The sequence below is a fragment of the Prunus dulcis genome, chromosome 6, assembly GCF_902201215.1.
Source record: "Prunus dulcis chromosome 6, ALMONDv2, whole genome shotgun sequence".
Classification (NCBI taxonomy): domain Eukaryota; kingdom Viridiplantae; phylum Streptophyta; class Magnoliopsida; order Rosales; family Rosaceae; genus Prunus; species Prunus dulcis.
In genome coordinates, this window is record NC_047655.1 from 28,137,952 (window position 1) to 28,165,634 (window position 27,683).

The window sequence follows — 27,683 nt, forward strand, 5'->3', positions numbered from 1 at the left end:
TTGTATTGCATGAAAGGTGTGTTGACAAATTTGCCACAATGGTGAATAAGTTGGGATAGAACTTTGGAATTATTATTGACCAAAAAAAGGAACTTTGGAATTATTTGTTATTGATAATTGCAGTATGTGGAATATCACATTTGAATATTTCAACAATGGATGGAGACATATTATCTCGTCTGGTTGAATGATCCATCCATCCATTATTTAATGTGGCAATTTGACATATGAAATGAAACCATGGGGACTGCTGTTTTCAAGCATCAAAAATTGTATATAAATATTTATGCGCTATAAAAACAAAACAATAAATATATGTACACAAAAATATGCGAAAACTGAAAGACACGGGAAATTTTCGTCTGGTTCGAGTCCGACCCAAAGGAACTACACCTGTAAACTCGCGGTATTTTTGGGCCTAATTTGGAAGTATCGGAATCTTTAAAGAACTAGGCCTGTAAATATTTTGAAGTCTTTTTGGGCCCTTAATTTCAGTCTTGATTTTGATGCTGTTTAATTGGATATGGGTTCTTTTTTCTTTCTTTTTTTATATAGAGAAAATTGGATACGTTTCTATGCGTTTTGAAACATTTACTGTTGATATTTTCTGGGCTTAGCTCTGATTTATGCGGCCATTTCTTCAATATGACACTTTTTCGACCCAAAATAAAATAACATAAACCCATATTCATTTGTTGGTTCCTAATAAGGTTTATTTTTTATATAATTGATAGCCTAAATTAATCTAATTTATTTGATAAAAAATAATCTAATTTATCAAGAGGAAGATTTGAATTTGAGTGCAACGCACAAACTCACTGTCCCAACCGACTAAGATAGCCTAAATGAATCTAATTTATAATAAGGGAGATTCGAATTTAAGTGAAACATCTCAAAATCTTATAGTTACGAGTCAATAAGGGCTTGGATGACTTCCTCATCAACTGAGACTACTGATGCTTAGTCATCAACTGAGACTACTGATGCTTACTCATATGCTGGCCAATTCAGTTAAATTTAATTTCACACAACTCAATGTTTTAGCCGACTGGTCTAACCACGTATGTAATTTACCTTATTAATCGAAGGATCTATCCTATTAATCTATAAATTGTCAAATGAATTTTTTGTTAGGAGCTTTAGTAATATACCCAGAATAGGGGCTGAAATTATAAGATAAAAAAAAACCCACATGAAATGCACTTTAGAAACACACCCAAAACCTATTTACTACATAAGAAATGAGTGTTGAAGTTCTTATAAATTACATATCTACCATTGATTAACTTAAAACAAGCCCAACACAAAAAAACTCAAAAAGAACCCAAAACAAGCCCAGTCCAAATTTATTTAAAAAAAAACCCGAACTAAAAAAATAAATCACGAAAATCAAGGAGCTGTCTTTACGACCCTTCTCCATCAAACCTCCGTACACTGTTAATATCATGTTATAGAAGTACACTATTAATACCATGTGATAGAAGTACATTGTTAATATCATTTCATAAAAGTACATTATTAATACCATGTTATAAAAGTACACCGTTAATACCATGTGATAGAAGTACATTGTTAATATCATTTCATAGAAGTACATTGTTAATACCATGTTATAGAAGTACACTGTTAATACCATGTCATAGAAGTACACTGTTAATATCATTTTATATAAGTACATAGTTAATACCATTTCATACAAAAAAAAATTTATAAAAAAACCTTAAAAAGCCCAGGAAGACATTCAATATCTTTTGCAGAAACCACCTCCAATTGTCCATAGTTACACCACATACAATCGCAAAGGCAAAAGAAAATACCTCTACAAAAAGGAAAAAAATACACTATTAATACTATGTCATAGAAGAAGTTGTGAGTACTAAATTCTCCACAAGCTCTGATTACCACCCAGTAAAACAACATCCAAACTTACGTAGTCAAAGGAAAACATTCCCACGAACAAAAAGAAAAAGAAAAAATTGAACTCTTGGATTGATTTACTGTGAAACATTCCCAAGCGCCGCCTATCTCCCTGGTGCCTACCCTTAATGTTTAGAGTGAACTCGCTGCGGTGTTGTCCCGCCTAGGTCGATTTTTCAGATTTTCTTCTTCTTCTTCATCTTTTGCAAAAAACACTGTTAATTCGATATCTTTTGCAAAAAATAAAGCCAACCATTTTAAAATTCACCGTACAAACCAACACGACACATGAAGTCTCGACGAACAGAATGCATTGCAAATATCATATCAGCATATTGTTTCTCAAAATAAACAGAAGCAACTTTACGTACAAGGTCATCAAGATAACAAAGCTTGCATATAGAAATGACCATGAAACTGATGAAAGCAGTAAAAGAAGTATCCACAATGGGCGGGTCGGGTGGCTGCTTACATATTCCTTTATGTCATGCTTTGTTAGTACCAAGGCCATACCAGAAAACTCATTGGTAATAACTAATAACCACTTCGCTACCATAAGGGTGGTAAACACTTTCAAAATATATAGACATTGAGTGCACGAACAACACATTTCAAAGACACCATTTTCTTTTCATCAAAGAGATCAAAAACCTAGAAAAGCAAAATCCAGTTCGTGTAAGTAGGTGTAGGGAATTATATATATCCTAGTCAATTAGTGCAAGATGTTGGTATGAAGCATATACCCTGTCCAGGAAAAGATTTTCAACATAGGGAGTTCTAAATAGTGCTAACTCTTCCCGCAACATAATCATCATCCAAATAATTACTACAATGCATGAAACTAGAAAGAAATAACACATTTCTTCATAATTGAATTTGAATGATTCAAAGAAATTTGGCTGACCTTATGAATCAATCTGTCGTCGATAATTGAACTGCTCAACTTTTTAAACAGCTCATACAATACCTCCAGCTCATTAACAGTAACTGCATCATGATTTCATGCAAATAAACAGCCCAAACAGCATTCAAAATTCTCATTAACTAATCAATTTTTTCTTCTTCTTCTTCTTCTTCTTTTTTTTTTTTTTTTCAAAATTCCCAAAGCAAAAGGAAATAATTCACAATTCGAAGTTCTGCATATATATAGTTTTCTTAATCTTCTGAATATTTTAAATAAATAAATAAATTCGTACATCTGGTTTCATCGGCGATGATAGACATATCGCCAAAAATGAAACGGCGATTGGTTGGGCGGGGATGGCGTCTAAAGCAACCGGTCACAACAAAAATTAACACCTCTATGATCGCTACAAACAGTATAAATGCCGCGCAGATCCACTTGCCCAATGATAAAGACCTCAATCTCTGCTCAACCCCCTGCTTAATTAATCGGAAAATCAAAAATTAAGCATAAACAATAGGAAATGAAAATTCGCACATTTTAATTTTTACCGAGAAATCCATTGTCGTTTGCAACAACTCATTAGATCGAGGCTACTACTTCTGGCACTGTGTGGCTTTGTGTTTTTCAATGAAATATATCTGCGTCTACACCAGAGAGAGAGAGGGAGAGAGAGAGAGAGAGAGAGTAACAACTGATGAGTAATAATCCAATTTTGAGTTTTTTGTATGAATTTCTCACTAAAGGGTAAATCAGAAAATCTGTATATTAAGTAAACTAAAAAAAAAAAAACAGCTGGCAATAGTAAGGTGTGTTTATGAAGTCAATTTCATGTAGGGTATTTATATGATTCTATAGCTAGAAATGAATTTCTTTATAGTTATCTATTTTTTGTTTGCTCAAGATTAATAAATCGTCCTTATCCACTTTGCACTCTTTTTTTTTTTTTTTTTTTTTCTCCTTATGTCGCAGTTCTCATCCATTTTTCAAGACGCGACAATCTGCAAAGGCTCGTTTGTTACACCTTCTTGGCTTGAATTGGATTAGACAAATTTTTATCCCATGTTTATTTACACTTAGTTCTAATTTTAAGTGGGATTGTCAATACTAACCCCACCAAAAACACCTTCTTAGGTGTTCTTAATGAGACCCGCGTGGAATGGGAGTACAACATAGTGCCGACCTAAGCGCCTGCAACCACTGACCATCCAAGCGCCATCCACAACCACCGATCACCCAAGCACCTGCAACCGATCCAATACCCCACCGTCACAGCAACCCCAATCAACCATCGCAGCACTCAGATACCCCTCCCCTCCGTAGCTTTCGAGCAATATGAGAAAGCTAGGTCTGGAGCGGCTTTGCCTTTCTCTCATCTTCTCTATTCGACAGCTACTGACCCCGCCCACTTCATCCCTTCCCTCTCTCCAACAACCACTAACCCAAACCCATTAATTGAATCAATCCTTAGCCAGACAATTTTCCTTCTCTTCCAATTAACCAAACCCATTTAAAAAAAAAAAAGTTATTGTATTTCTTTTACTCATCAAACTCAATTTCTCCTTTTCAATTATCAAAACTCAGTCAAACAAAAATGATTAAATTGAAGAAACCCATCAGACGACCTCCACACGATTCTCTCCTCCGAGCAACACAGAGATCTCATGGCGCCAATCAAACCAAAGATTTTGACTCGTCATCACCGACTCGCTTTGAGATTTGTTGCGAATGGTGGGTAGGGTGGGGTTGTTGGAGGTCCAAGAAGGGGAAGGGGCTGAGGGAGATCTCGACGGAGACAGGAAAAGTTTAAAAAAAATATTTTTAAAAACTTACTTTTCAAGAAAAATATTTTAAAATAATTTAGTCTTAGTCCAATCAAACATACATCAAACATAGTACAAGTGTTATTCAGTTTAAGCTATGCCAAACCAATTCAAGACCATTCCAAAATTTAGTACAAGTGTTATTCAGTTTAAGCTATGCCAAATCAATTCAAGACCATTCCAAAATTTAGTCCAATTCATGACACTCCTTCTATCAAACGATCCCCTACATTGTTTTAATTAAGAGTATTACTTTTGATTTATTTATTTTGGGTCGAGAAATAATAGGCGTAGGAATTCCCGGCTCTGCCCAGTGCCAACACCCTCATTTCAGCAAAAATAAATACGTACAACCATCCTCAGCATCCAAACACTCCCTAATTCGGCACCTCTTGCCTCTTGGGTATTGGGCCCACGGTGAGGGCATTTTCGTCACAATACTATTTTCCATATTAGTCACCAGAAAGTTCCGTACAAGCAGATCTCCAATAACCTTCTCTCTCTCCTTCTGTGTTCAAATTATTAACTCGTTCAGTCCCGTCCGATCTCCGACCTCGCCAAAACGACACCAAGTTCATGGGCGTTCCTGCGTTTTACCGCTGGCTAGCGGATCGGTACCCACTGTCCATCGTCGACGTGGTGGAGGAACAGCCTAGGGAGGGCCCCAATGGCGTGCCTCTACCGATCGACGTTTCCAGACCAAACCCTAATGGCTATGAGTTCGACAACTTGTACCTCGACATGAACGGCATTATACATCCCTGTTTTCATCCCGATGGCAAGGTTTTCCAATCTTTTCCGTCGACAATTTCCATTCTTTTTATTTCTTTCTATATATTTTCTTGTTAACGGTTGATTTTGGTGCTATCAGAGATAGAATTTAGGTGTATTTCTTGTTAATGGGAATATGTTGTTCAAAATCATTGGTTTGGTGATGCTAGCTTTGCTTCTAAGTTACTTCAACAATTTCCACATTTTTTCCAGTCTGAGAGAATTTAGTTAATTGTTGGTGTGTTTGTGTTTGATGATTGAAATGATTGAGTTTTGGTAATCTTAGAGATAACCTTTAGTCCTTAGTTATGATTATTTGGATTTATGAATGATAGAAAATGTACATGGTATGCTAAACTGTGTTCATTAATAACGCATATAAATATGTATATGTATTTATGTGGCTTGATAATGCTTGGATTTAATTCCCTTTTCTTGTGGGAAATATGAGATTCTGTTGTTTATAACTCATACGTTGACTTAAATATTACGTTGGACGAAGTTGGATAAAAGTTATCATTTTATGTTCTTTAATTTACCTCTCGATGATGAAATGCCTTTTCGTAAAGTTGTGCCCTCAGGACATGTTTTTTTTGTGCAGCCTGCTCCTGCTACCTATCATGATGTATTCAGTTCAATATTTGATTACATTGACCATCTATTCTCATTGGTTCGCCCAAGAAAGCTTCTTTTTATGGCAATTGGTAAGGTTTATCTTAGATCTGTTAAGTGTCATCTATAATAACTTTCTTTCCCCTAAATTCCGTACTTCATATATTTTTAATCCTGCAGACGGGGTTGCTCCAAGAGCTAAAATGAATCAGCAACGTTCTCGACGTTTCAGAGCTGCAAAAGATGCGGCTGATGCGGTAAGTAATGCGGCTGAGGTGGTAATATCTTACTTACTGCGCATAATTGGTTCATATTCAGTGAGCCAGACTTATTGTTGTCTTTTAAAACATTATGATCTTTTAGGAAGCCGAAGAGGAAAGACTGAAGAAAGAATTTGAGATGGAGGGGACATATTTGATTCCTAAAGAGAAGCCTGAAACATCAGATTCAAATGTTATTACTCCGGGCACGCAATTTATGGCAGTGCTTTCAGTGGCACTTCAATATTTCATACAAAGTAGGTTAAACCACAACCCTGGTTGGCGATCTACCAAGGTTGGTTGGACATTTTTGACTGTAGTAATTTTTCATTGCTTCCCTTAGTCCCTTCAAGATCGGATTATTCTTTGCCTACGGAGTAATCCATTCTCTATATTTTTACCATGTACTTCTGGTTTTCAGGGTACTTTGTCTCTCTAAATTTATTTATGGGGCTGCATTGGGTGATTATTTGAAGGTTATTCTGTCTGATTCAAATGTTTCTGGCGAGGGAGAGCACAAAATAATGTCATACATCCGATCGCAGCGCAACCTTCCTGGTTTTGATCCGAACACTCGGCATTGTCTCTATGGTTTGGTAAGTGTTTATTTAAGCCTTTTATGATTCCTACGTTTTCTGTTTGTCATTATTCTTTCGTGTTGCATGTCATATGTTCTTTGAAAGGGATGCTTTTTTGTATGCCTTTGTTTCGTTACTTAGTTGTTTAGTTCTTAAGTAAGCATTTGGATCATCATAATCAGGATGCAGATCTTATTATGCTGGCTTTAGCTACACATGAGGTTCACTTCTCAATATTAAGAGAGGTCAGTTCTTTTCTTCAGAACATTCTGAAGTTTAAATTGTTTATTGCAAGCAGTTGATCTTATAGATTATTTACTACAATTGCACAGGTGATTACTCTTCCAGGTCAACAAGAAAAATGTTTTCTTTGTGGGCAAGTTGGTCATCTGGCAGCTGAGTGTCGTGGTAAACTTGATGATTATGGAAATGTTGTAGATGAAACCCCAATTCACAAGAAGAAATATCAGGTTGGAGAAGTGGCATCCTGCCTCTCGTTGATACCATTTCTGAATTCCTCTCATATCAATCTCATATTATTTTCTAAGCTGACATTTTGTTTGTGCAGTTCCTCAACATATGGGTATTGCGCGAATACTTGCAATATGAGCTGGAGATTCCTAATCCTCCTTTTCAGATTAACTTTGAAAGGATAGTGGATGATTTTGTGTTTATGTGTTTTTTTGTTGGCAATGATTTTCTTCCACATATGCCGACATTGGAGATAAGGGAGGTATGTTATTGTGGCAGGCAGGCTGTTGCTTTAACGTTCTGAAGTTATTCATTTCTAGGGTTTTAGAAACTAATATTATTGTGGTTTCATCCTTGTTTTTTACAACTAAAATGTAGCTTTTACTTTATCAAACCATAAGATTTGTTGCACTGGTCCTTTTGTTTGGTTTTCACTTTGCTTTCTTTTTTTTATGAAATTGTAAACTTTTTACCTGTCTCAGGGTGCTATTAATTTATTGATGCATATTTATAGAAGGGAGTTTACTGCTATGGGTGGTTATCTTACTGATGCGGGTGAGGTAAATCACTCTCGTTTACATGTCTTTAAACTTGTACCTCATTGCTTTTGCCGTAAATGCTTTCTGAAGAGTCAATCGCAATTTTTATTCTATGATGTTTGTAATGCGTGTTATGCATTTATGTTGTTTCTGAAGAGTCGGTCACAATTTTCATTCTTATGAAAAAAATTCTATGATGTTTGTAATGGGTGTTGTGCATCTATGTTGTTTCTCTTGGTTTTTATATTTGTGCGTATCAAATACATGAATATTAATAGCAAGAGAGAAGATCTAAAATGCACCCGTGGATGGAGATTAAACGAATGTCATTGCTGTCATCGTCTGTCATTGCTGTCATTGCCACAATAACAATATTGGGATAATCTCTTTTGTAATGTAGGAGACTGATTCGACTGACTGCTTATTATTGATCTAATGCATTAGCTCACTATAATAATACCTCAGCTCCAATGAAAGTAAGGCCCTTTTGAATTGTGGATGACTGCAGTGTTGAGTTGGATATAATGTGCCTGATATTGAGACACAATTATAAAAGGAATAACAATAAGGAGTAGAACATGATTATTACTATTGGCCATAGTCTCTTTTTTTTGTTGATTCTATGTAAAATATCTAATTTAAGATGTCTCTGCCACTCCATCTCTCTTAAAAAATGTCTGTTATTGCATTTATTTGTTTAAATTTGGTTCTATGTGGGACTTGCTTATAACATAGTAATCTTTGCAATTTATTATAGCGAAAAGCACGTTTCCCCTTTTATTAGTATTGTTTTTGTTGGCAAAAGCTCCTGCTTTCATTTTTGGAGTTCTACGATTGGTGATTGCAGGGTAGTTTATTTTAGTCAATATTGAAACTATCTATTTCAGTGGATGTACTTACGTATTTAAGTTTTTATCACAGGTATTGTTAGACAGAGTAGAGCATTTTATTCAATCTGTTGCTGTTTTTGAACGCCAAATCTTTCAAAAGCGGGTTCGGATTCAGCAGGTATTCTGCATCTTCTGACTGAACATGTATTATAAGTTCTTTTGTTTCTCAGCCTTCTGGAGCATCATATGAAACACATGGATTTCAATTTAAGCATGATAAATAATTTATTCTTTTCACTGGGAAGTTGCTGCTTTCATCCGTTAGTTTGCTACGCCAAGTCAGCACCTTGTAGCGAAGACTGATATTCTAGCGTACTTTTCATTTGGTGATTATTTGACTATAATGGAATTCCAGTGGTCTTAATATTTCCCTTTATTAGGGGTGAGATGTTTGGTTAAAAAAATGGAAAACTTTTCTATGAGATGTATACTATGATGGTAGTTTTATAGGCATGTCCAGCAGGAGACAATTTATAGGTATATGCTCTTGTTGCATGAGCATTAGGTCTATCCGTATGATACTCACTTTGCTGACTAGAGAATATGGATATGATGACATATCATAGATATGTAGAGACCTTTTTGTTGTGTCCGGGCTTCATTTGGATCCCTTTGACAGAAATGTTAGGCCACTCACTAATTTCCCTGCATGATATGTGAACCAAAGGTTTTTAGGCCCTTGTTTTTCCAACCATATTTTAACACATCCAGCTTAATTTTTATTTTGGGGGTTATATTGTGGGATTATAGGTTACTGCATCTTTGCTGCTGCTGGTATCTAGAAGTAGTTTACTCCTTCAATCAATGATAAACAAGCGTGAATTTTTCTTTATGCTGATGATGTTTATATTGCAGGCTATAGAGAATAATGAAGAGATGAGAAATAGATCTAGAAGAGAATCTTCTGCAGAGCTACCCGCTCCGGTGGTCGACAAGGTCTCTGATTTAACTGCAACTATGTGATTAAATTTTTGTATAACACAGTGATAAAGAACTTAGCTTTTTTTGTGCCAGCTATAGATGTCATTGTTAACTCATTTCACTGTGATGTCATGAAGTGACTGCAAAAGCTTTTTACAAACTTGACAGAATAGTTAGTTCTCTTTGGACAACTAAGACTTTTTAGTGTCCTTTTTCATCCCATGGAAACTTTTCAAAGCCAAAAAATTCACTCTCTCAAGCACCCTTTAAGCAAATTAATGGTCTCAATTTACCGTGTCTTTTAGCGAGGTCGTACATCTTCCCATTGTGAAGGAGAGGTCTTGGGCTCAATTCATAAAGGAGTTTGTAGTTGAATCCCAAAGGGTTGCTGAGAACCCTCGTGTAGCGCAGCCTTTCAGGAACTTGTCAGTGTTAACCTACCATCAGCAATTCTTGAAATTGTTTAGTAATTAAGTTTTAGTTTTAATGTGTATTACAGTTTTTCTTCAGATTTAGCTATGATGTCTTTCCTGAAAGCTAGTAATGTCTATTTTGTTAACTCTAGCAGTTTTTCTTTATATGAATTTTAGCAGAGGGCGAATTTGGTAAGAATTGACTTTTTCATTGCTTTAGGATGCTTTGGTTTGTTTGAAATTTTCATTAACCACTTGTACTTTCGGGCGGTCCTTGATTCATGGAAGTCCTGTAAATTGGGCAGGTGAAGTAGAGTAATTACAGGATCTTTGGTGTTGATATTTCTGAATACGTTCAGAACTGATTTTTATTTTGTTTCTCAGGTTAAATTGGGGGAGCCCGGATATACAGAGAGGTACTATGCTGAGAAATTTCAAGTAACAAAGCCCGAGGAGATTGATAATGTTAAAAAGGACTTAGTAAGTTCCCTCATGGGAGCCATTTCTGTTCATATTATTTTGGTAGTGAATATGGTTGTATATTGACTCAGTTATGTTGTTGAGGGTGTTCCAAATCAAAAGCTTTTCATCTTCTTTTTGCTGTTGTTTCTGCCTAATTCGATGATACAAGTATTAAATTACTCCATGCTAAAATGTGTACGTTTCTTTGCAGGTTTTAAAATATGTAGAAGGCTTATGTTGGGTCTGCCGATATTACTACCAAGGGGTCTGCTCATGGCAATGGTTAGTTTGACTTGATTGGAAAATGTTTTGCTTCCTTTTATCTACTTTGTCTCATCTTATTGCTTAGATACGATATTGTATATTTGTGTGTATATACTATATATACAGACGTATATATATATATATATATATTCTTGTATCCTGCCGTTAGGATGATTTCCACCTATCCCTTAAGGATGTCCCACTAAAATATCTAAATCTCATATGCTTATCAGAATAGGTAATTGAACTCCATACGGCAGACATGTTACATGTACTGTCTCCGTTTTCCGAGTAACAGGATACTGCACCTCTGCCTTATGATCCAAATTAGCTCAGACCAGACAGAGTGAAGGACTTTGACTCAAGTTACCCTTTTAGTGGGACCAGTTGAGCTGTTGGGACTGTTCAACCTGATCAATGTACCATTCAACCATTGGTTCATTATGGATCCTGGTATTATGTTATGATTTTCAAATACGGATATTTTTAGGTAACTTTGGTCTTTTGACCTGGAGGCCAAAGGACAGGTCCTTTCGCCTGTTGCATGTCATAAAACTATGGTATCTTTCCTTTTGTTATAAAACAAAAGGTAAATGCTATCGAACCACTAGGTTGTTGGACCATTATGGTGTTGAACTTGAACATGGATCCTATACTTTAAGCCATATCCGTCTAAGTTAGTTTACATAAGGTATCTGTTGGTATGCTATAATGATCTGGAGGTCTGACTGCTCTACCTGAAAGTTGGATGGTGAACCGATGATTGAACTCGTTGACTGGGTTGGTGTCCAGTTCATTTTCAATAACTGTGCTTGTATCTGTTTGTTTCAGGTACTACCCTTATCATTATGCCCCTTTTGCTTCTGATCTAAAAGATTTAGATGAATTGGAAATAACATTTTTCTTGGGAGAGCCATTTAAACCCTTTGATCAGCTCATGGGAACCTTACCAGCTGCAAGGTCTCTCTCTCTCTCTCTCTCTCTGTGGCGTTAAATTCTTTCGAAAAACTTTTCATTATGTATTTATTGAAGAAGAAAATCTTTCTTATTATTCATGCTAGATGTGGTAATGGTAAACTTGGTGTTCCCATGTTACAGCTCTAGTGCTCTTCCGGAAAAATACAGAAACTTGATGACTGATCCATCATCACCAATCTATAATTTCTATCCTTCTGGTAAATTGATTAGTTGTACATTAGTTGTACGAATCATTATATCTTGTGAAGTTATATCCTCATCAATAATTTCTTTTCAAATCTCTCTCTCCAGATTTTGAGATTGACATGAATGGCAAGCGCTTTGCATGGCAGGTACGTTCTTGTGTAGTACTGTAATTTTTTTTTTCATTCATCGAACATCTTTTTTCTTTTTGGGGGTAAACTAATTGTAATTGTATCACTTTATGTGTGTGTTTGGAAGTCAGGGTGTTGCCAAATTGCCATTCATTGATGAGAAGAAATTGCTTGCTCAGACAAGGAGGCTTGAAAACACTTTAACGGTCTGGAACATCGTGTATTTGTACTCCCCTAATATTTTTTGCTTTAGTTATACATGATGTTCACATGTTTGATTGAAAGCTTTAAACCCCTTACAAGGCTTTAGTATACCAATTGTTTAAACAAAGCTTTAAGCTTTTGGGAAATTATAGTAGTTTGCAAGAGTTGTATTTAAGTTAAGAGCACAATCATGGTTTTTTTGGGGAAAAATATACCACTAGGTAGACTGAATTCTCTGGTTCTGAGAATAAAATGATATATATCATGCCAATCACTTCGAGCTCTGGACAAAAAGTATTGAAATTATTGGCTATATTTTTTGTTAGAAACGACTTATATGGTGCGCTGGGGAAGTTGTTGATCTTTGGGATAATGGATTCCATTTGGGTCAGATTAGGGGAGTTAAAGATCTTGTATGGTGGGCTGCAATGAGCGTATTACTTATCTTATGATAGGACTGGTTAGGGCATCTTCTAACTGCAATAACTAAGATGAAGTGGCCTTCCATTTCTACATTTTGAGTGCTTATACTCTATTTATTACATGCAGGAGGAAGAGCAGGCTCGGAATAGTGTGATGCTTGATTTGCTTTATGTCTATCCATCTCATCCTTTGGCGGCACAAATTAAGTTGTACTACCAAGTATATTATCAGTCAGCCCCTCATGAAAGATTTGCATGGCTGATAGACACAATTGCCAGGTTGGTTAATTTGGTAGCTGTTTATGTGGACTTATGGTCTAATTGTCATTGTTGAAACTCACTAGAGTTTACCTTTTCAGTGGTGGAATGAATGGATGCCTTTGGTTATCTGAGAGAAATGGTGTTCAATACGTAATCCCTTCCCCTGTTCGTGGTTATCCGAACATTGATTATAACCAAGTCTTGTAAGTAGAGCCCCTACTGTTGTCGTCTGATTATTTAAAGAGGATAGTGTTTCATAGTGGGCAGTTTTTATATGCAGAAATGTTACCTATCTTAATCCCGCAGCTCATAAACACATCCCAGAACCTCCCCAGGGTGTGGTCATGCCCAAAAAAGTATGTGATTCTCTTTAAAATTCTTTCTCAAGTCTTACAGAGTTGTTATTCATTACTACATGGCATGGTGTGTGTGTGGTATGCTTCCTGTTATAGTTTGGGACATATCAGGTTCCTGTGGTTGGTCTTTTGTTGCTTCATTTTTTGTATAAATGAAGAGTATTATGTTTTTGTGGTCATTGTGAATTTTCTAATGTGACAATGTCTAGAAGATATTGCTAAAACTTAGCTTGTCATTTCTTTGGGTGTCAAAGAACGTAACAGCTATACATGAGTTGGGCTTTTCTTAAAATCACTCCCTGTGTTGATTTATCTTGAAACCGCTCCCTTCATATTTTTTCAAGAAGGGATAATTTTATGTTTTTTTAGATGCTAAGACGGTTGGGAAATATGCTTCAATTGCCTGTGCCTCCTTTCTTTTTGTTCTATTATTTTTTATATTACTGTAAATCATTGGGTATGATTGAAATTTTCTTTTAATTGTCTTCAGGTTGTAAAACCTATGGACATCAAACCAGCCCCTGCATTATGGCATGAAGACAATGGTCGACGCCAGCAAGGCAGAGAGAGGTAAATATTCTAACTTTGATGTGGCAAAATTCTTATTGTCTTTCTTTTTCAGGTTTTAGCTTACAAGATTTTAAATAAAGAATACCTGAGAATCTTAATCTTATAATTGCAACCATAGTGGTTTCTAATTGTGGTGCGTTTGTTTTAACAGGCCACAAGTACCTGGAGCAATTGCTGGACCTATGTTGGGAGAAGCAGCTCATCGACTTGTCAAGAACACACTTAATATTAGATCTAATAATTCAGCTTCGGGATTTTGGGACCAACAACCGCTACGTAATTTTCCAGGAAACCATCCAGTCAATAGACCAAGACCAGCTGGGCCCTCTGGGTATGAAAAGGGCTTCCGTGAAGAAGCAAAGTACGGAAACTCCTTCACTCCTCAGGGCATCATGGCTAGGCCTAGATTTCCCTCCTCAAATGGTATGCAGGGTGACAGACAGAGTTTTAGAGCTCAAGAAAGAGTCCAATATCAAGAACAGAGTTTTAGGACACAAGAAAGAGTACAATATCAAGAACAGTACCACAGCTTGAGAACTGGGATGTCTGGTTTAACAATGGAAGAAAGTGTGAGAATCAGGTCTCCTGCTGGGCAACCAGGGATGCCAAATTCAGGGTACTCCACAAACCCACAACACCAGTTTGCGCAGGATGCTCTTCCTTCACCGCCTCCCAAGTGGATTAACAAAGAATCAACTGCAAACGGTGGGTTATATAATAGGCAACAGGAAACTGGATTTGGTGGAGCATATGAGCCGCAGCCAGTCAAGAAGGTGTATCAGGTTAAGACTCGAGCTCCCCAGGATATGTCGGATGCTGGAGACCAGACTGGGAGTGATTCATCTGGATTTGTGTGATGTTGCCTGGTTCTTTGTAAGAGGTGCCCCCACACAGAATACTAAACTTATCTTACCTTGTGGCCGAGGGGAGGGCACTAAGACTAGCTTCATGAGTGTATATGTAGCACATGGCAACAAGAGGTTGACGCTGTGGTTCGATGCTAAAGTGATTCGGCTTGCCTGATTTGCGCAGCCAGTAGCACGGGAACCACAAAAGGATGGTTTGTTACATTAATATGGATGAGATTTCCGCAGAAACTCTCAACAGATTGTACTAACTGGCCATGGCGGTGCATATATCATTAACCATTTGTTGGGTAGTTTGTAAAATATGCGTACATAGATGTGGTCTGTTGTTATAGTTTCATAGGAAGAATTTGACAAGGCGCTTACCCAATCAGAAATAGGGTTGATATGTATCATTAGGATGTAGGGGATTATGTAATCCAAAAGGAATTTGTTTCTTTTCCCTTCAGGAATGTTCGCTGTATCTATTATTAGTGTTTTCTTTTTGTACCTGGATGTTTATTTTAAATTATGATCGGATATCACAACAGGGTCTTCTTTGTATTTATTTATTTTCCAGAATCTCAACAGGGTTAGTTAAATGGAAGGGGATTTGGTGCTCTGCTCGTGTATTTTTGTTATCGTTTTCTTTACTTTCTCAAAAGATTACTTATGCGATGTGTACGAGATATAGCCATTTGAAAGTAATAGAAAATGTTGACTAAGCTATATCAAATTAACAACCCTGTTTTGGGCATTGTTCAAATAAAATGGAGTGAGATTAGTTGATTGTTCAAAACTCGCTGCATTTTCATAAGCACCAAGACACTGAAGAACAATATGTTTCCCCCAAGAAGTCTAAAGCTTTGACATTATACAAATGTAAAAGAGGTTCTTTTCACATCACAACGATTGAAATGCTATGTCCATGGGATGGAACCTATGCCACAATTCAACACACAAACCTCCTCAGAAACAAAAGATACTATACCTCTCTGGTTACTCAAGTGACTTAAATTATTATATTTTCACATATGCAAGAAAAAGGGCTCATATCATACCTCCCTCCCATTCATTATTGCAGAAAATAGCCAGACAAGAAAAGCACAAAGAAAAGGAACAAGCCCCCAAATATGAGCACAGCCTTCTGGCCAGAAGTCAGTGCGTTTCCACCAAGCCCAAACTGCTGGTTCTGAGCAAACCCAGCTATTTCCACACTCTTACTCACAAAGAAGCTCTGTGCAGCCCCACATGTTGGGCACCTCCAATCCTCAGGTAACTTATCAAATTGCAATCCTGGTGGGATTGGATATGATGGGTCTCCCACTGCCTCATCATATTTGTACCCACAAGACCTGCATTCATATATCCCTGTATTCAAAACTGCAAACTTCTCTTCAAGCCTGCGCTTATCAAATGTTGTTTCTGCTGCTTCTTCTTGTTCTGGCTCTGGCTCTGGCTCTATATAGGAGGTGGGAGGAGGAGAAGCAGGCTCATCTGATGTTGGTTTATCTTCTTTAGAGACATCAATGGAGTTTGTAGTCAAATTGTTTGGTTTATGGGGCTTGTGAGTAAGTGAGAGTGAAATGCTTGGGATCTTGGGAAGGAGAGTTGGGTTTGTGAATTGGGTTTTGGGTTTTGGATGAGAATGTTGGGTAAAAGAGGTTGAGAGGTGGAAAGAGAAGGTGGGTCTTGTTGTTGCACAAGCCATGAATGGTGATGGTGGAGATGGATGTGACTTAGTGCCTCTTTGTTATTCAAAGAAGCACAAAGTGTACAGAGAAAATGGTTTAATCGGAAAGTTGTTGTTTTCCAAGTTATGTGTGTGCATCTGGGTGGAGGAGAACGCTCACAAAGGAAAGGGATCCATTGGAGGGCATATTCTTGCTTTGAAACACAGAGTTGGATAAGGTGGGGAAGGTGTGAGATTGTAAGTGGATTCAAGAAAATGGGCCGGGTTTTGGGTTTCAGTCCAACTATCTAAAAACCCAAATACCCAAAACCCAACAAAACAAACAAGTAACAATAAAGTTGTCACCACCGAGGTTCCAGAATTCGAAAGTCGGCCGGGCAAAACTTACATACTAAACTCGATGGTATAAGTGGATTTCGTTAATAAACATAGAAAGATACACATAGTCGGAGTCGGAGGAACGTAATGAGCCTTACTATGCATGTCTATCAATAAATAAAAGTTTAACAAATACTAACAAATACAAAAACTAAAACTAGACAATGTAATCTAGGATCACACTTAAATAATTGATATAAAAATCTTGATCATCATCGACTCTTTGATTCTCAACTCTTTCAACTTGAGGCTCAACAATGGGAGATTCAGGAAGATTTTGCCAATAAGATAAATCAAACATCTCAACAAAAATATACCAATTCTCATAATAGCATCCATGCATTTAATCAAACATACCAATGCAAATCAAACATCATAACCATACCAACAATAAATCAAACATCTCAACAAAATTCCTAAAATCAAAACCCTAATTAATTTTAACAAAATTCCTAATTTTAATTCATTCCTAATTAAACCCTGGAATACTCAATTTCAACATAAAAATACATAAGATAATTAAAAAGAAGAGAATGAGAAGAATAATTGTTGCTAGCAAGAGGAGAAGTTGATGCCTATATGTCAAGAGAAGTAGATGAGAAGTTGTTGTAGACAAGACAAGAGGAGAGAAGCTGCCCATTCAATAATTTTTTAGGAAAAATTTGGGTTGGACAGCTTAATGTAGAAACACCATTGACACTGACCGAGAAAAGAACTTGTAACTCAACTGGTTAAGAGCACTTATACTACACTTAAGGTCATGTGTTCGAATTGTTTAGACAGCTGAATAAATCACAAAATTAATACATGTCTAAATTATTCTAGGAATTGTTATTTAGTTTAACAATTACTCTATCAAATCAAGAACAACAAATTTATCTATCCTATTCAACCCAAAAGAATTTTACAAACTAAATAAATTGAAATCAATTTTTAATCATCTCCCTTGGACCGCAATTCATCCAAAGCTGCCTTAACCTGATGCTGCACCAAATCCAACCTTTTAGAGTATGCCTCCAACTCCAAAATCTGCTGCTTCCTCCACTTTTCATCTGCCACCTCAACCCCACTTCCAAATTTACTTAAACTCAGAGGTAATGGATTCATAGCCAGCCCCTCAATTATCAACCCTGGTATATCATTCTTCATATTATCATCCACATTATTGTTATTATTATTATTATTATTATTCAATGACGACGTCGTTCCATTATCATTCAAAACATCATGAGCCTTATTGTTCTCATCATACGTTGTTGTTAGCCTAGAATGCGACCACGTGTGTCTCATCTGTGGCCGTTCATGATCTGCAACGCTGCTGCTACCCACGTTGTCCTCCTCCTTTTTCACCTTAACATTGTTGCAAATACTAACGTACTTAGAATTTGGTGCATAATCTTCATGCGAATCTACGACGTTCCAAATCTTGTCGGAAAGTTCAAAAACGACCTTGTCATGCGGGTTTTTGAAGCGGAACTCTTTGCCAGTCGAGTTCATGTCCTTTATTTTGTTTACGACGTTGTGGTACTTCTTCTTCAATCTCCTCAGCTTCTCGACCATTTGGACCCTGTTACATTCCAGCTTTAACTTGGGCTTAACCTCTGCGTAAAACGACGCCGTGTCCTTCACGGTGGTTCTAATTTGTCCCCTGCTGTAGCAGTCGTCGAGCAAACTCCGCAACAACTCCAGCTCGTCCTCCTTGCTCCACACCCTTTTTCGACGCCGTTTCTTGTTTTCCTCGGGTGCTTCGGACGTCAATGCTGGCTTATATGTGCGATCAATGCGTCGTCGTTTTGCGCTGGGTTCGGAGACTGTGAAGGTGTAGTCGGAGGTGGAGTTGGAGTTTTGATCCTCCTCCTGCGGTTGGTATGAGACGTCGTCGTTTTCATGATCATCAATATTGTCATTTTGTGATTTTGGGTTGTTGTCGGGGACATCATTAATTCCTCCTAAATCTTCAATGTCGTTGTTGTCGTCGGATTCATACTCTGAGGAAGACGAAGAAGAAGAAGAAGAAGATAGGATCCAACTAAGCAATGGCGGCCATGCCATTATATATTTTTTAAATTAAAAGAGACGAGACCCTGCAGAGAGCAGACCAAACCAGAGAGAGAGGTTGTTCCGAATGTTCTCCTTGAGTGGCTTGGTCTGCGTCTGAGAGAAATTGCAGTTTCGGGTTTGGAGTTTGTAAATTTCAGGTTAAGCTAGATAATTATTAATTAGTTCATAATTAATGATTAAGAAGAATTTGTTGATAAGAATAGCATAATTAGAAATGATAGTAACGATATAGAGGAATGGATGTGAATGGAGGAACAATATTAATGGTGGCCACTATCCGATAATGGCTCATGTCCCCTGCCTTGCATGCCCATTACCTAATTTTTTACGTGAGGATTGTATTCACCTCCCAAAACAAGTACTGCTCTCAACAAACTTTCAGTTTAATTTTGTCAATAATTATCGTTGATGTGATTAGAAAATTCTAGATAACAAATTCATTTTTTTGGGCCAAGTCATATACACTGTGCTTGTTTATGATTTGAATTTGGTAGGTGCATGCTCGAAACATGTAGTGAACAAGCTCATATCATAGGGTTTAGATGATCAAATAGGTGACTTGACTTGCAATCTTTTTTGTTTTGTTTTTTTCCCCTAAAAGAAGCTGATCCAATTACCAGAGGGGGTGAGGGGGGTGAGGGGGGGTGACTTTCCCAAATATTGGACCGAATTTTTCATCTTATAATGGATGAAGAAGATGATTGTAAAACAATTCAAGAAGCCATTTTCCATGAAGTTGCATTGCTTGCAGCCCAACCCATCTTATTCCTTTTTCTTTTAATTAGGAGTTACCTCTTATTTGTGTTGAGACGGTACACTTTGACTTTAGTCATATAGTTAATTTCAAATTTCTTTTTCTTCATAGATAATTCGTTCTTTTTTAAGAATCTTTCATATTAAAAAATACGATAATATTTAAACTTACATACACTATATAGATGTTAGACTCGAATTCAAAACTTTACTTAAATAAATAAATACTTCAGACCAATACACTAATAATAATGGGTGTTCTGCAAGCTAATTCGTTCTAATTTGTTTCGATGGGGGGTGTTCGAAATCGGTGGATTTAATAAAATTTTGATTTATTTCGATGACTCGGTGGATTTGGATTGGATCCGTAAATTCAAAAACTGATATAATTGGATACGACGACGGATTTGCCAATATTTAGGAATTGATTAGTTGGAAGTGGCGTGGGGGTGTGGGTCCTCCTCTCTCTCTCTCTCTCTCCCACGACACCAAACCAAAACCAAACCAAAGAAAGCACCACCACCAAGTCAGGTCCACCCTTTCATTTCATCAACACTCCAACACGCAACGCATAAAAATAAGGCTAACCAAAACCTTGTGAACCAACCCAACTCCAACCCCACTTGCCTCCTTCCCTCTCTCTCGGCCTAACCCCAACTACTTCTCTCTCTCTCTCTTCCTGTTCTTCTTTGTCCACCAAAACACTTTGCTAACCTCATCCCCAATTTTTACCAAAATTCCCATTCTAGCTGAGGAATGGCCCCCCACCAAGACGACGCCGTTCTGCCCGAAGGGGACCTCTCCTCCTCCTCCCAAGACGACGAGGAAGAAGACGACGTCGTCGACGACGACGAGGAAGAAGATGACGTCGACGACGACGACGACGTCCTAAATGATGATGTCATCAACTCTGCCTCCCCTTCCACCTCTTCCGCCGGCGCCACCGACTCTCTCCCCGTCGCCATCGCCACTCCCACCGTCACCGTCGCCCTGCCCGCTCGGGATCCCCCTCCCTTGGCTCTGGCCACAACGACCTCCACCGCAACTACCGTAGTCGCCAACGACGCCGTATTGTCTTCCGATCCCAAACGACACGCCGTTCTGTCCCCCCAGCCCGAAGAGAAGAAGCCGGCGGCCCTCGACGACTCTCGGAGACTCTTCCAGAGGCTGTGGACCGACGAGGACGAGATCGAGCTCTTGCAAGGCTTCCTCGACTACACGACGATGCGAGGCAACAAAGGCTCGCACCACGGCCAAAACGACACCGCCTTGTTCTACGACCAGATCAAGTCCAAGCTTCAGCTTGACTTCAACAAGAACCAGCTCGTCGAGAAGCTCCGGAGGCTGAAGAAGAAGTACCGGAACGTCCTCAACAAAATCGCCAGCGGCAAAGAGGTTAGCTTCAAGAGCCCTCACGATCAAGCCACGTTCGAGATCTCCCGCAAGATCTGGAGCAATATCGGCCGTATCGGCCCCGACGATAACGCCTTGGACGATGAAGATCCGAGCCCTAACCCTAACAATCCCAATTTCAACAATTATGAGATTAAGAACGAGGAGGCTGCTGGTTTCGCCGGCGATAAGAAGTCCACGCCGAGATCGCGCAAGCGCTCGCGAACGCAGCTTAGAGCCGAAGAAAGACCGCCACCGTCCCGTGGAGGTTTCGTTGAGCCATCGCCTGTAATTAAAGATAATAACAACAGCATTAATAACAGTAACCATGGTGGTGGTGGTGGTAATAGTTGCAGCAATTGTAATGTTCAGGGGTTGATTGAGGAGACGGTGAAGAGTTGTTTGTCTCCATTGTTCAAGGAGTTGCTGAGTAGTGCAATGGGCGGCGGGTCGGCTAGAGGGTTCGGAGGGTTGTCATTGAATCCTATTCCATTGAGCTTCGGCGGGCCGTCCATGAATTTGAATTTTGGTGGTTGTGAAGGGGCAGATGAGAAGTGGAGGAAGCAGCAGATATTGGAGTTGGAGGTCTACTCCAAGCGATTGGAGTTGGTTCAAAATCAGATAAAAGTTGCATTGGAGGAGTTACGATCCAGCCGAGGCTGATGAATCCATGGGGGTTTCAGATTGAAGGTTGGCATTGCTAGTAAGTTGTGGGACTTTCCTCGAATCTTGAATTTTTTGTTCATATAAATTTGCTTGGTCTCTGATCAAATGGTTGATGGTGCAGCTGGTGTTCGCATTTTCGAATTTTCGTCTTTGTTGGTTTCATAGAACAGTTGTTGAATAATTATTTTCTGATGATTGTTTAGTCTTTTGATAGTTTTGTTCATACGCTTTAGACATGTGTAGATAATTGATGAAATAATTTATAGATGAGAAAATTTTCGTTTCCTTACTGTATCTTGATGTACATTATATGTTTTTTGACAAAAAATTGATCAAGTCAGCCACTTAATTTATTGCGTTTGATTGTAATCATGTGTTAAAAATCTGGAGATTTCATTTACGGGATTGCGAGACTCGTAATTGCAGGTAGAAGGAATTTAGAAATCACCGTATGTTCTAAAGGCCTGAACTTCTTGGTCAAGATTTGCCCTCCCATTTACCCTTCTAATCTAGAGCTGTTTTATTATTTTATTTTTTTGGTGAGTTGATCATTTAGATTTTTCCTAGCTTATGGAAAGCTGATGAATGTTCATTTCATACCTACTTGGGCCAAGCCACTAGATATTGGTGTATATCAGTTTTGACATGTTTGATGTTGGAGTTTTATTTTATTTGTTTTTGGTTTGATGTTTAAGGTTTTTATTTGTTCCTTTCTTTTTCAAGACCTTGAAAGCTATGATATGTAAGTAAGACAGCGAGTCATACACTTGAGACAAGATCTGTCTTCAAACTTGCACAGTTATTATTTAATTCAGGATTTTACTTTACTAGCTTTGGTTATTTTGCGTTCAACAACGAGGCAGGCATATGCATATATACTTGTGTTAGTTACTTAAGAGTAAATTCATAAAAGACGTGTACGGAACGTGTATAGCTGTAGCTAGACATGAACTAGCTTTATCTATGTATATATGTGTTTTAGACGAAATTATGTATTTCAAAGGATTTTGTTTGATGTTTGAAATTCATTCAAAGTTGAGACAGATCTCATACACCGAGTCACCATGAATTGAATTCATATTTTATGCCACCCTGAGTATAAGACTTTGGCCTTGACCAGTTATATGCGGATTGTTAGTCTTGGAATCACTTAAAATGTTAATCTGACCAATTTCTGTTGGAGATTAGAATGTGGTGTTGATATTCATGCAGTGGTATAGTAGTTGCCATTTTGTGATGGTTAATTGAGGAGTGTGTTAGATGCATCCGGGGTTAGAGATCGGCTTATATTTTACTCCTGCAAAAATACTAAAAATTGGGCCGTATTATTGCTGATCGGCTGAACTTTTCCCACCTGGACCAAAATAAGATAACTTCGATAGGGCCTGAACAAGCACACTGGGCCGTAAATAGGGTGTTCGAAATGTGACAGTAAATCGCTAATTTCGGTTCAAAAGGAGCCCATAATTCGGCCCAGAAGTTGGCTCCAAAAGTGAAACAGGCCCCGGGTTTCCGCAACGTGAGAGCCTATAAAAGACAAAATAAGCCCACTGAATCGCCTACAAATGACAAAGTAGACCCACTGAATGGCTCATAAACGACAAAATAGGCCCAATGAAAGGCCTATAAAAGACAAAATAAGCAGCACAGAGGCCCAAAAATGATAAAATAGGCCCAATGGAATCTCATAATTGACAAAATGGGCCCAATAAAGTCCCACAAAAGACAAAATTGGCCCAATAAAGCACTATAAACGACAAAATAGGCCCAATGGAATCCCATAATCGACAAAATAGGCCCAATGAAGTACACAAAATAAGCTCACTGATGGCCAATAAACGACAAAATAGGCCCAATGAATCCAACATAAAGACAAAATAGGCCCAATGATGGGCAATAAAAGACAAAATAGGCCCAATCAAATCCCCATCAAAGACAAAAAAACCCGCCGAAAAGACAGTAAGGGACAAAATAGCCCAATGGAGTCACATAAACGACAAAATAGGCCCGACGCAGTACCACAAACGACAAAATAGGCCCAATGATGGTCAATAAATGACAAAATAGGCCCAATAGAGGCCCATAAAAGACAAAATAGGCCCATGGAGTCGACAGAAACGACAAAATAGCCCAAAAATAACAAACGACAAATTAGGCCCACCAGAATTACAATAAAACAGGCCCAGTAAAGGCCAATAACAGACAAAATAGGCCCACAGAAGACCAATAACCGAAAAAAATCGGCCTATCGAATAGACAATAGAACACAAAAATGGGCCCAGCCAAAAGACAATAACCGACAAAATAGGCCCAATTAATATAAACGACAAATAGGCTAATTCTAGGATCCTTAAAAGACAGGATAAGCCCATCAAAAGGAAACTAAACGACAAAACAGGCCCAATGAAGAACCAAAAACTACAAAATAGGCCCAATGAAGGCCCACAAAAGATAAAACAGCCCCACTGACTACAAGCGCACACTATATCCTGGATATTGGGTCTATGTCCTGGACATTGGGCTGCATTATATCTACCCAGTAATTGGGTCCATACTATATCTGCCCAGTTATATGGGTCCAAACTATAAACCTGCCATATAATTAGGCTTTAAGTTCTGGAAATTTGGCCGTTAGTGGGACCCAAATGCACAATTAAAGGGCCTCAGTTATCAATAATCGGCCCCAAACTATATGTACTGGGGCGCAGTAAATGTGACACAACAGGTAATTTGAGTTTAAGGCGGTATGTACTAAATTTTGTATTAGTTAGGGGAACATGTATTATTTATTTTTCTATACACTGACAACATATTGTTCATATCTTATGGGAGAAATCTTATGAGACAATTATTCCCTTTACTAAAAATCCTTCTGAATTTTTGATATGGAATGACTAGAAGAGCTAATGATAATAATGGTCCACACAAAAGAGCTGCACAGCTCAATACCATCATACTTACATGCATCATTAACCAAAGGGATTGGAGCCCGGGTACTAATATTTCGGATTGATGCATTTCAGTTAAAAGACCCAAAGTAGCAAAACCTCGAGTAAAAATAGCACTTGGGGCAGTTATTGCACTTAAAATAGGCCATCCAGAGGGGAGGTTCTTGCTTTGTCAGTGCTTGGTGGTCTGATGACCTCCGAAAATCGAAGCTGATACCACAGTTAACCCATCAGGGGCTCTGAAACAAAAATCATACTTGATATTTGCTTAGTTATTGCGAAATCATTGGCCCCAAACTTGACCAGAGAGAGCTTCAAACTGCAACAACATAACATTGACCAAAAAACATACAATTAATTAATTCACTGTTAATAGGAGGAAGAATGAAATGAGGGGGGTAGAAGATCTCCACAGTAAATTTTAATGATTTAAAAATCCCCATGAAATAATCATGGCGGGGAAGGCAAACAAACAAACACCATATGAGAGAGAGACATGCTGCTGTCTGTATTACACATTTTTAAAGAGATTCATGAATAACATAAATAACGTTCAATTCAAACCCTAAACCTAATATAATTACAAAGAAACTCTTCCGCTTGAAAACAGAAAACAAGGTTAGAAAAGAAAACCGTAGCAGTACCTCTTCTTCTTCTAACCGAAATTTCTCATGTATTGTTTTTCATGTTCCATCAACAAAACAGTCCATCAAAGGTTTAATTAACCCACAGATTCTAAAGTCCCATGCCTCCATTGTAAAATTGGGGCTTTAATATTTTCTTTTTGTCCAAACAAACATGAATAGAAATCTTGCCATGAACTGAACACAGAGAGAGAGAGAGAGAGAGAGAGAGAGAGAGAGAGAGAGAGACTATCTTTCTTCCATTATTTCACACAAGTATAAATAAAGAAAGCAACAAGGAATAGAAATAATAATACAGATTAAGAGAAAAATCGAGTATCCACTGCCTCATCCGCCATAAACCTCGAACTCAATGAGGGTTTGAGGTCAATATTTTCGAATCAGATTCTAAGGAATAAGATGAAATGTTTACCTTCTCCAGCGCAGCATGGCTCTGTAAGCTTTAGTTGAGTTTAACATTTGCAAACCGGTCTGTGATTAAGCCGAATATTTTCAATAAGAGCCAAGCCGTTCTAGGATCCTTTCTTCTAGGGTCAAGGCGGTTATTGGGCTGAAGGTTGTCAAACTGCGCTGGCTGGGGTTGAACAAAATTTCAGGAAGGCCATTAACGTTGCAAGGTCTTGCAGTCTGGTCTGGGTCACTTTCACACATTCACAAAAGCTCACGAGATTTCACAGAAGCACTTGTTGCCACTTTCACTACAGCTTGACCAGAGCTTCAAACTGCAACAACATTGAGCAAAAAAACATACACTTAATTCACTGTTAATAGGAGGAAGAGTGAAATGAAAGGGGTAGAAGATCTCCACAGTAAATTTTATTGATTGCAGAAGCTTACCAATTAATTTAGGCCGGAGACTACTCATTGGTCTGCAGGTAGATTTATCCACCAGCAGCAGCAAATGATTAGAAAATCCGCAAGAACGTATGAGTGACATGCTGCTGTCTGTATCACACATTTTTAAAAGGAGTCAAACGAATAACAGAAATAACGTTCAATTCAAACCCTAAACCTAATATAATTACAAAGAAACTCTTCCACTCGAAAACAGAAAACAACGTTAGAAAACAAAACTCTAGTAGTACCTCTTCTTCTTCTAACCGAAATTTCCCACGTACTGTTTTTCATGTCCCATAAACAAAATTGCCCATCAAAAGTTCAATTGAAACCACAGATTGTAAAGTCCAAGTCAATACATGAACGAAATTGAAAATTTTCCTATTCAAATATCATGGAATTAGCTAGGTTTATATTAGTAAAAAATTTAAGATCCAAATTATAAAATTGGGGCTTTAACGTTTTCTTTCTGTCCAAACAGACATGAAAAGAAATCATGCCACGAACTGAACAGAGAGAGGCTATCTTTCTTCCATTATTTCACGCAAATATAAATAAAGAAATCCACAAGGAATAGAAATAATAATACACATTAAGAGAAAAATCAAGTATCCATTGCCTCATCCGCCATAAAACCTCGAACTCAATTAGGATTTGAGATCAATCATTTTCGAATCAGATTCTAAGGAATAAGATGGAATGTTTACCTTCTCCGGCGCCGCATGGCTCTGTTGTCGAGTGTCGTCAACTTCATCGTCGAAGCAGGCACGCGACGCCTCCTCTTTCTGCGCCTTTCTCTCTCCCTCGAACCGCACTTTGCTTCTGTGAAGTTAGATCTGAAAGGAAAGGGCTCTCTCTCTCTCTCTCTCTCTCTCTCTCTCTCTCTCTCTCTCTCTAAAAATCCTTGTAGAGAAGGCCCGTTATCTTATTTGGGTTTGCTGGGCTTGTCCCTATTTTATGTGCACTATTGGGCTTCGTTGAATGAGTTTCACCGACCCAAAATAAATTAATAAACAGAACCTTCTCGAACATTCTAGAGATACACGATCATTGTTTTGAGCTTCCAACTTTCTGGTCCAAAGAAATTCCCAACCAAGTTTAATTCTATCTTATGATGTTTATTTACAGCTAAACATGCTGACCCACCACAAGCTAAAAGCATTAAATTTATTGGACTATATTACCCATAAGAGCTTCCACAGTGGGGGAGGTATATTTTCGAGGGTGTACAAGCCACTTTTACATCTCTTTTATACATTCGGGGATTGTAAATGCGGTTTTTGCTCCAATGAGGAAGATGTAAATCTAAATATGTATAATTGATTTTACTTACTTTTGTTCACATTTTCTCACATTTTCTCACATTTTCTCATGTAGGCCTCACCTGCCAGGGATGTAAAAAAGGATGTACATGTGCATCTAAATTTGCATCTCACCATTGTGATTCAAATTTACAATCGTTTACACTTCCCCATTGCAGGTAATTTCGATCACAAATGGTGTATAGTTAACATACACCTCATTATACAACCCCCC

General features: G+C 38.0%; 5 protein-coding genes and 1 long non-coding RNA gene across 10 annotated transcripts; 2 read left to right on the forward strand and 4 right to left on the reverse strand.

The window, feature by feature from the left end:
* Nucleotides 1–1,735: 1,735 nt before the first annotated feature.
* Nucleotides 1,736–3,528, reverse strand: LOC117631983 (calcineurin B-like protein 10). 3 transcript variants are annotated; one of them, XR_004586412.1, is made up of 5 exons: nt 3,373–3,528; nt 3,114–3,297; nt 2,822–2,904; nt 1,931–2,117; nt 1,736–1,819 (listed from the first exon to the last, which is right to left on the reverse strand). XR_004586412.1 is itself a non-coding variant. In XM_034365342.1 (4 exons), exons 1-4 carry the CDS (start codon nt 3,382–3,384, stop codon nt 1,781–1,783), a joined length of 318 nt encoding a protein of 105 aa, XP_034221233.1. In that variant the 5' UTR covers nt 3,385–3,528; the 3' UTR covers nt 1,736–1,780. The 3 variants fall into 3 exon arrangements, 2 of the variants coding, with proteins under 2 accessions (XP_034221233.1, XP_034221234.1); XM_034365342.1 differs by lacking the exon at nt 1,931–2,117; XM_034365343.1 differs by having other exon boundaries at nt 1,736–2,117.
* A 1,588-nt stretch (nt 3,529–5,116) lies between these two features.
* Nucleotides 5,117–15,397, forward strand: LOC117629772 (5'-3' exoribonuclease 4). 3 transcript variants are annotated; one of them, XM_034362371.1, is made up of 22 exons: nt 5,118–5,427; nt 6,017–6,119; nt 6,208–6,284; nt 6,391–6,582; nt 6,764–6,883; nt 7,048–7,110; nt 7,198–7,335; nt 7,434–7,598; nt 7,819–7,896; nt 8,797–8,883; nt 9,621–9,701; nt 10,484–10,579; nt 10,773–10,843; nt 11,657–11,785; nt 11,924–12,000; nt 12,095–12,135; nt 12,249–12,323; nt 12,871–13,022; nt 13,103–13,207; nt 13,285–13,360; nt 13,851–13,930; nt 14,082–15,397. In XM_034362371.1, the coding sequence occupies exons 1-22, from the start codon at nt 5,221–5,223 to the stop codon at nt 14,785–14,787; spliced, it is 2,919 nt and encodes a 972-aa protein (XP_034218262.1). In that variant the 5' UTR covers nt 5,118–5,220; the 3' UTR covers nt 14,788–15,397. The 3 variants fall into 3 exon arrangements, with proteins under 3 accessions (XP_034218263.1, XP_034218262.1, XP_034218264.1); XM_034362372.1 differs by lacking the exon at nt 12,249–12,323 and having other exon boundaries at nt 5,117–5,427; XM_034362373.1 differs by lacking the exon at nt 7,819–7,896.
* A 167-nt stretch (nt 15,398–15,564) lies between these two features.
* LOC117629776 (rubredoxin) lies at nt 15,565–16,718 on the reverse strand. The gene has a single exon (XM_034362376.1). It carries the CDS (start codon nt 16,484–16,486, stop codon nt 15,851–15,853), a length of 636 nt encoding a protein of 211 aa, XP_034218267.1. The 5' UTR covers nt 16,487–16,718; the 3' UTR covers nt 15,565–15,850.
* Nucleotides 16,719–17,494: 776 nt separating this feature from the next.
* Nucleotides 17,495–19,082, reverse strand: LOC117629775 (probable transcription factor At5g28040). The gene has a single exon (XM_034362375.1). The coding sequence runs from the start codon at nt 18,896–18,898 to the stop codon at nt 17,780–17,782; it is 1,119 nt and encodes a 372-aa protein (XP_034218266.1). The 5' UTR covers nt 18,899–19,082; the 3' UTR covers nt 17,495–17,779.
* A 1,105-nt stretch (nt 19,083–20,187) lies between these two features.
* On the forward strand, nt 20,188–22,067 carry LOC117629773 (probable transcription factor At3g04930). The gene has a single exon (XM_034362374.1). It carries the CDS (start codon nt 20,417–20,419, stop codon nt 21,713–21,715), a length of 1,299 nt encoding a protein of 432 aa, XP_034218265.1. The 5' UTR covers nt 20,188–20,416; the 3' UTR covers nt 21,716–22,067.
* Nucleotides 22,068–24,486: 2,419 nt separating this feature from the next.
* LOC117629779 lies at nt 24,487–27,006 on the reverse strand. Its single transcript, XR_004586156.1, has 4 exons — nt 26,855–27,006; nt 26,148–26,255; nt 25,723–26,032; nt 24,487–24,985 (listed from the first exon to the last, which is right to left on the reverse strand). It is a non-coding gene; the product is annotated as an uncharacterized LOC117629779 (long non-coding RNA).
* Nucleotides 27,007–27,683: the final 677 nt, after the last annotated feature.

Coding starts and splice junctions, on each gene's coding strand:
- LOC117629773 (XM_034362374.1), top strand. CDS start 20,417: ATGGCCCCCCACCAAGACGACGCCGTTCTGCCCGAAGGGGACCTCTCC.
- LOC117629775 (XM_034362375.1), bottom strand. CDS start 18,898: ATGGCATGGCCGCCATTGCTTAGTTGGATCCTATCTTCTTCTTCTTCT.
- LOC117629772 (XM_034362371.1), top strand. CDS start 5,221: ATGGGCGTTCCTGCGTTTTACCGCTGGCTAGCGGATCGGTACCCACTG. Junction 6,583..6,763: donor CTGGTTGGCGATCTACCAAG/GTTGGTTGGACA, acceptor GATTATTTGAAG/GTTATTCTGTCTGATTCAAA. Junction 6,884..7,047: donor GGCATTGTCTCTATGGTTTG/GTAAGTGTTTAT, acceptor CATCATAATCAG/GATGCAGATCTTATTATGCT.
- LOC117631983 (XM_034365342.1), bottom strand. Junction 2,905..3,113: donor CATCGCCGATGAAACCAGAT/GTACGAATTTAT, acceptor ATCATGATGCAG/TTACTGTTAATGAGCTGGAG. Junction 1,820..2,821: donor ACGACAGATTGATTCATAAG/GTCAGCCAAATT, acceptor TCCTTTTTGTAG/AGGTATTTTCTTTTGCCTTT.
- LOC117629776 (XM_034362376.1), bottom strand. CDS start 16,486: ATGGCTTGTGCAACAACAAGACCCACCTTCTCTTTCCACCTCTCAACC.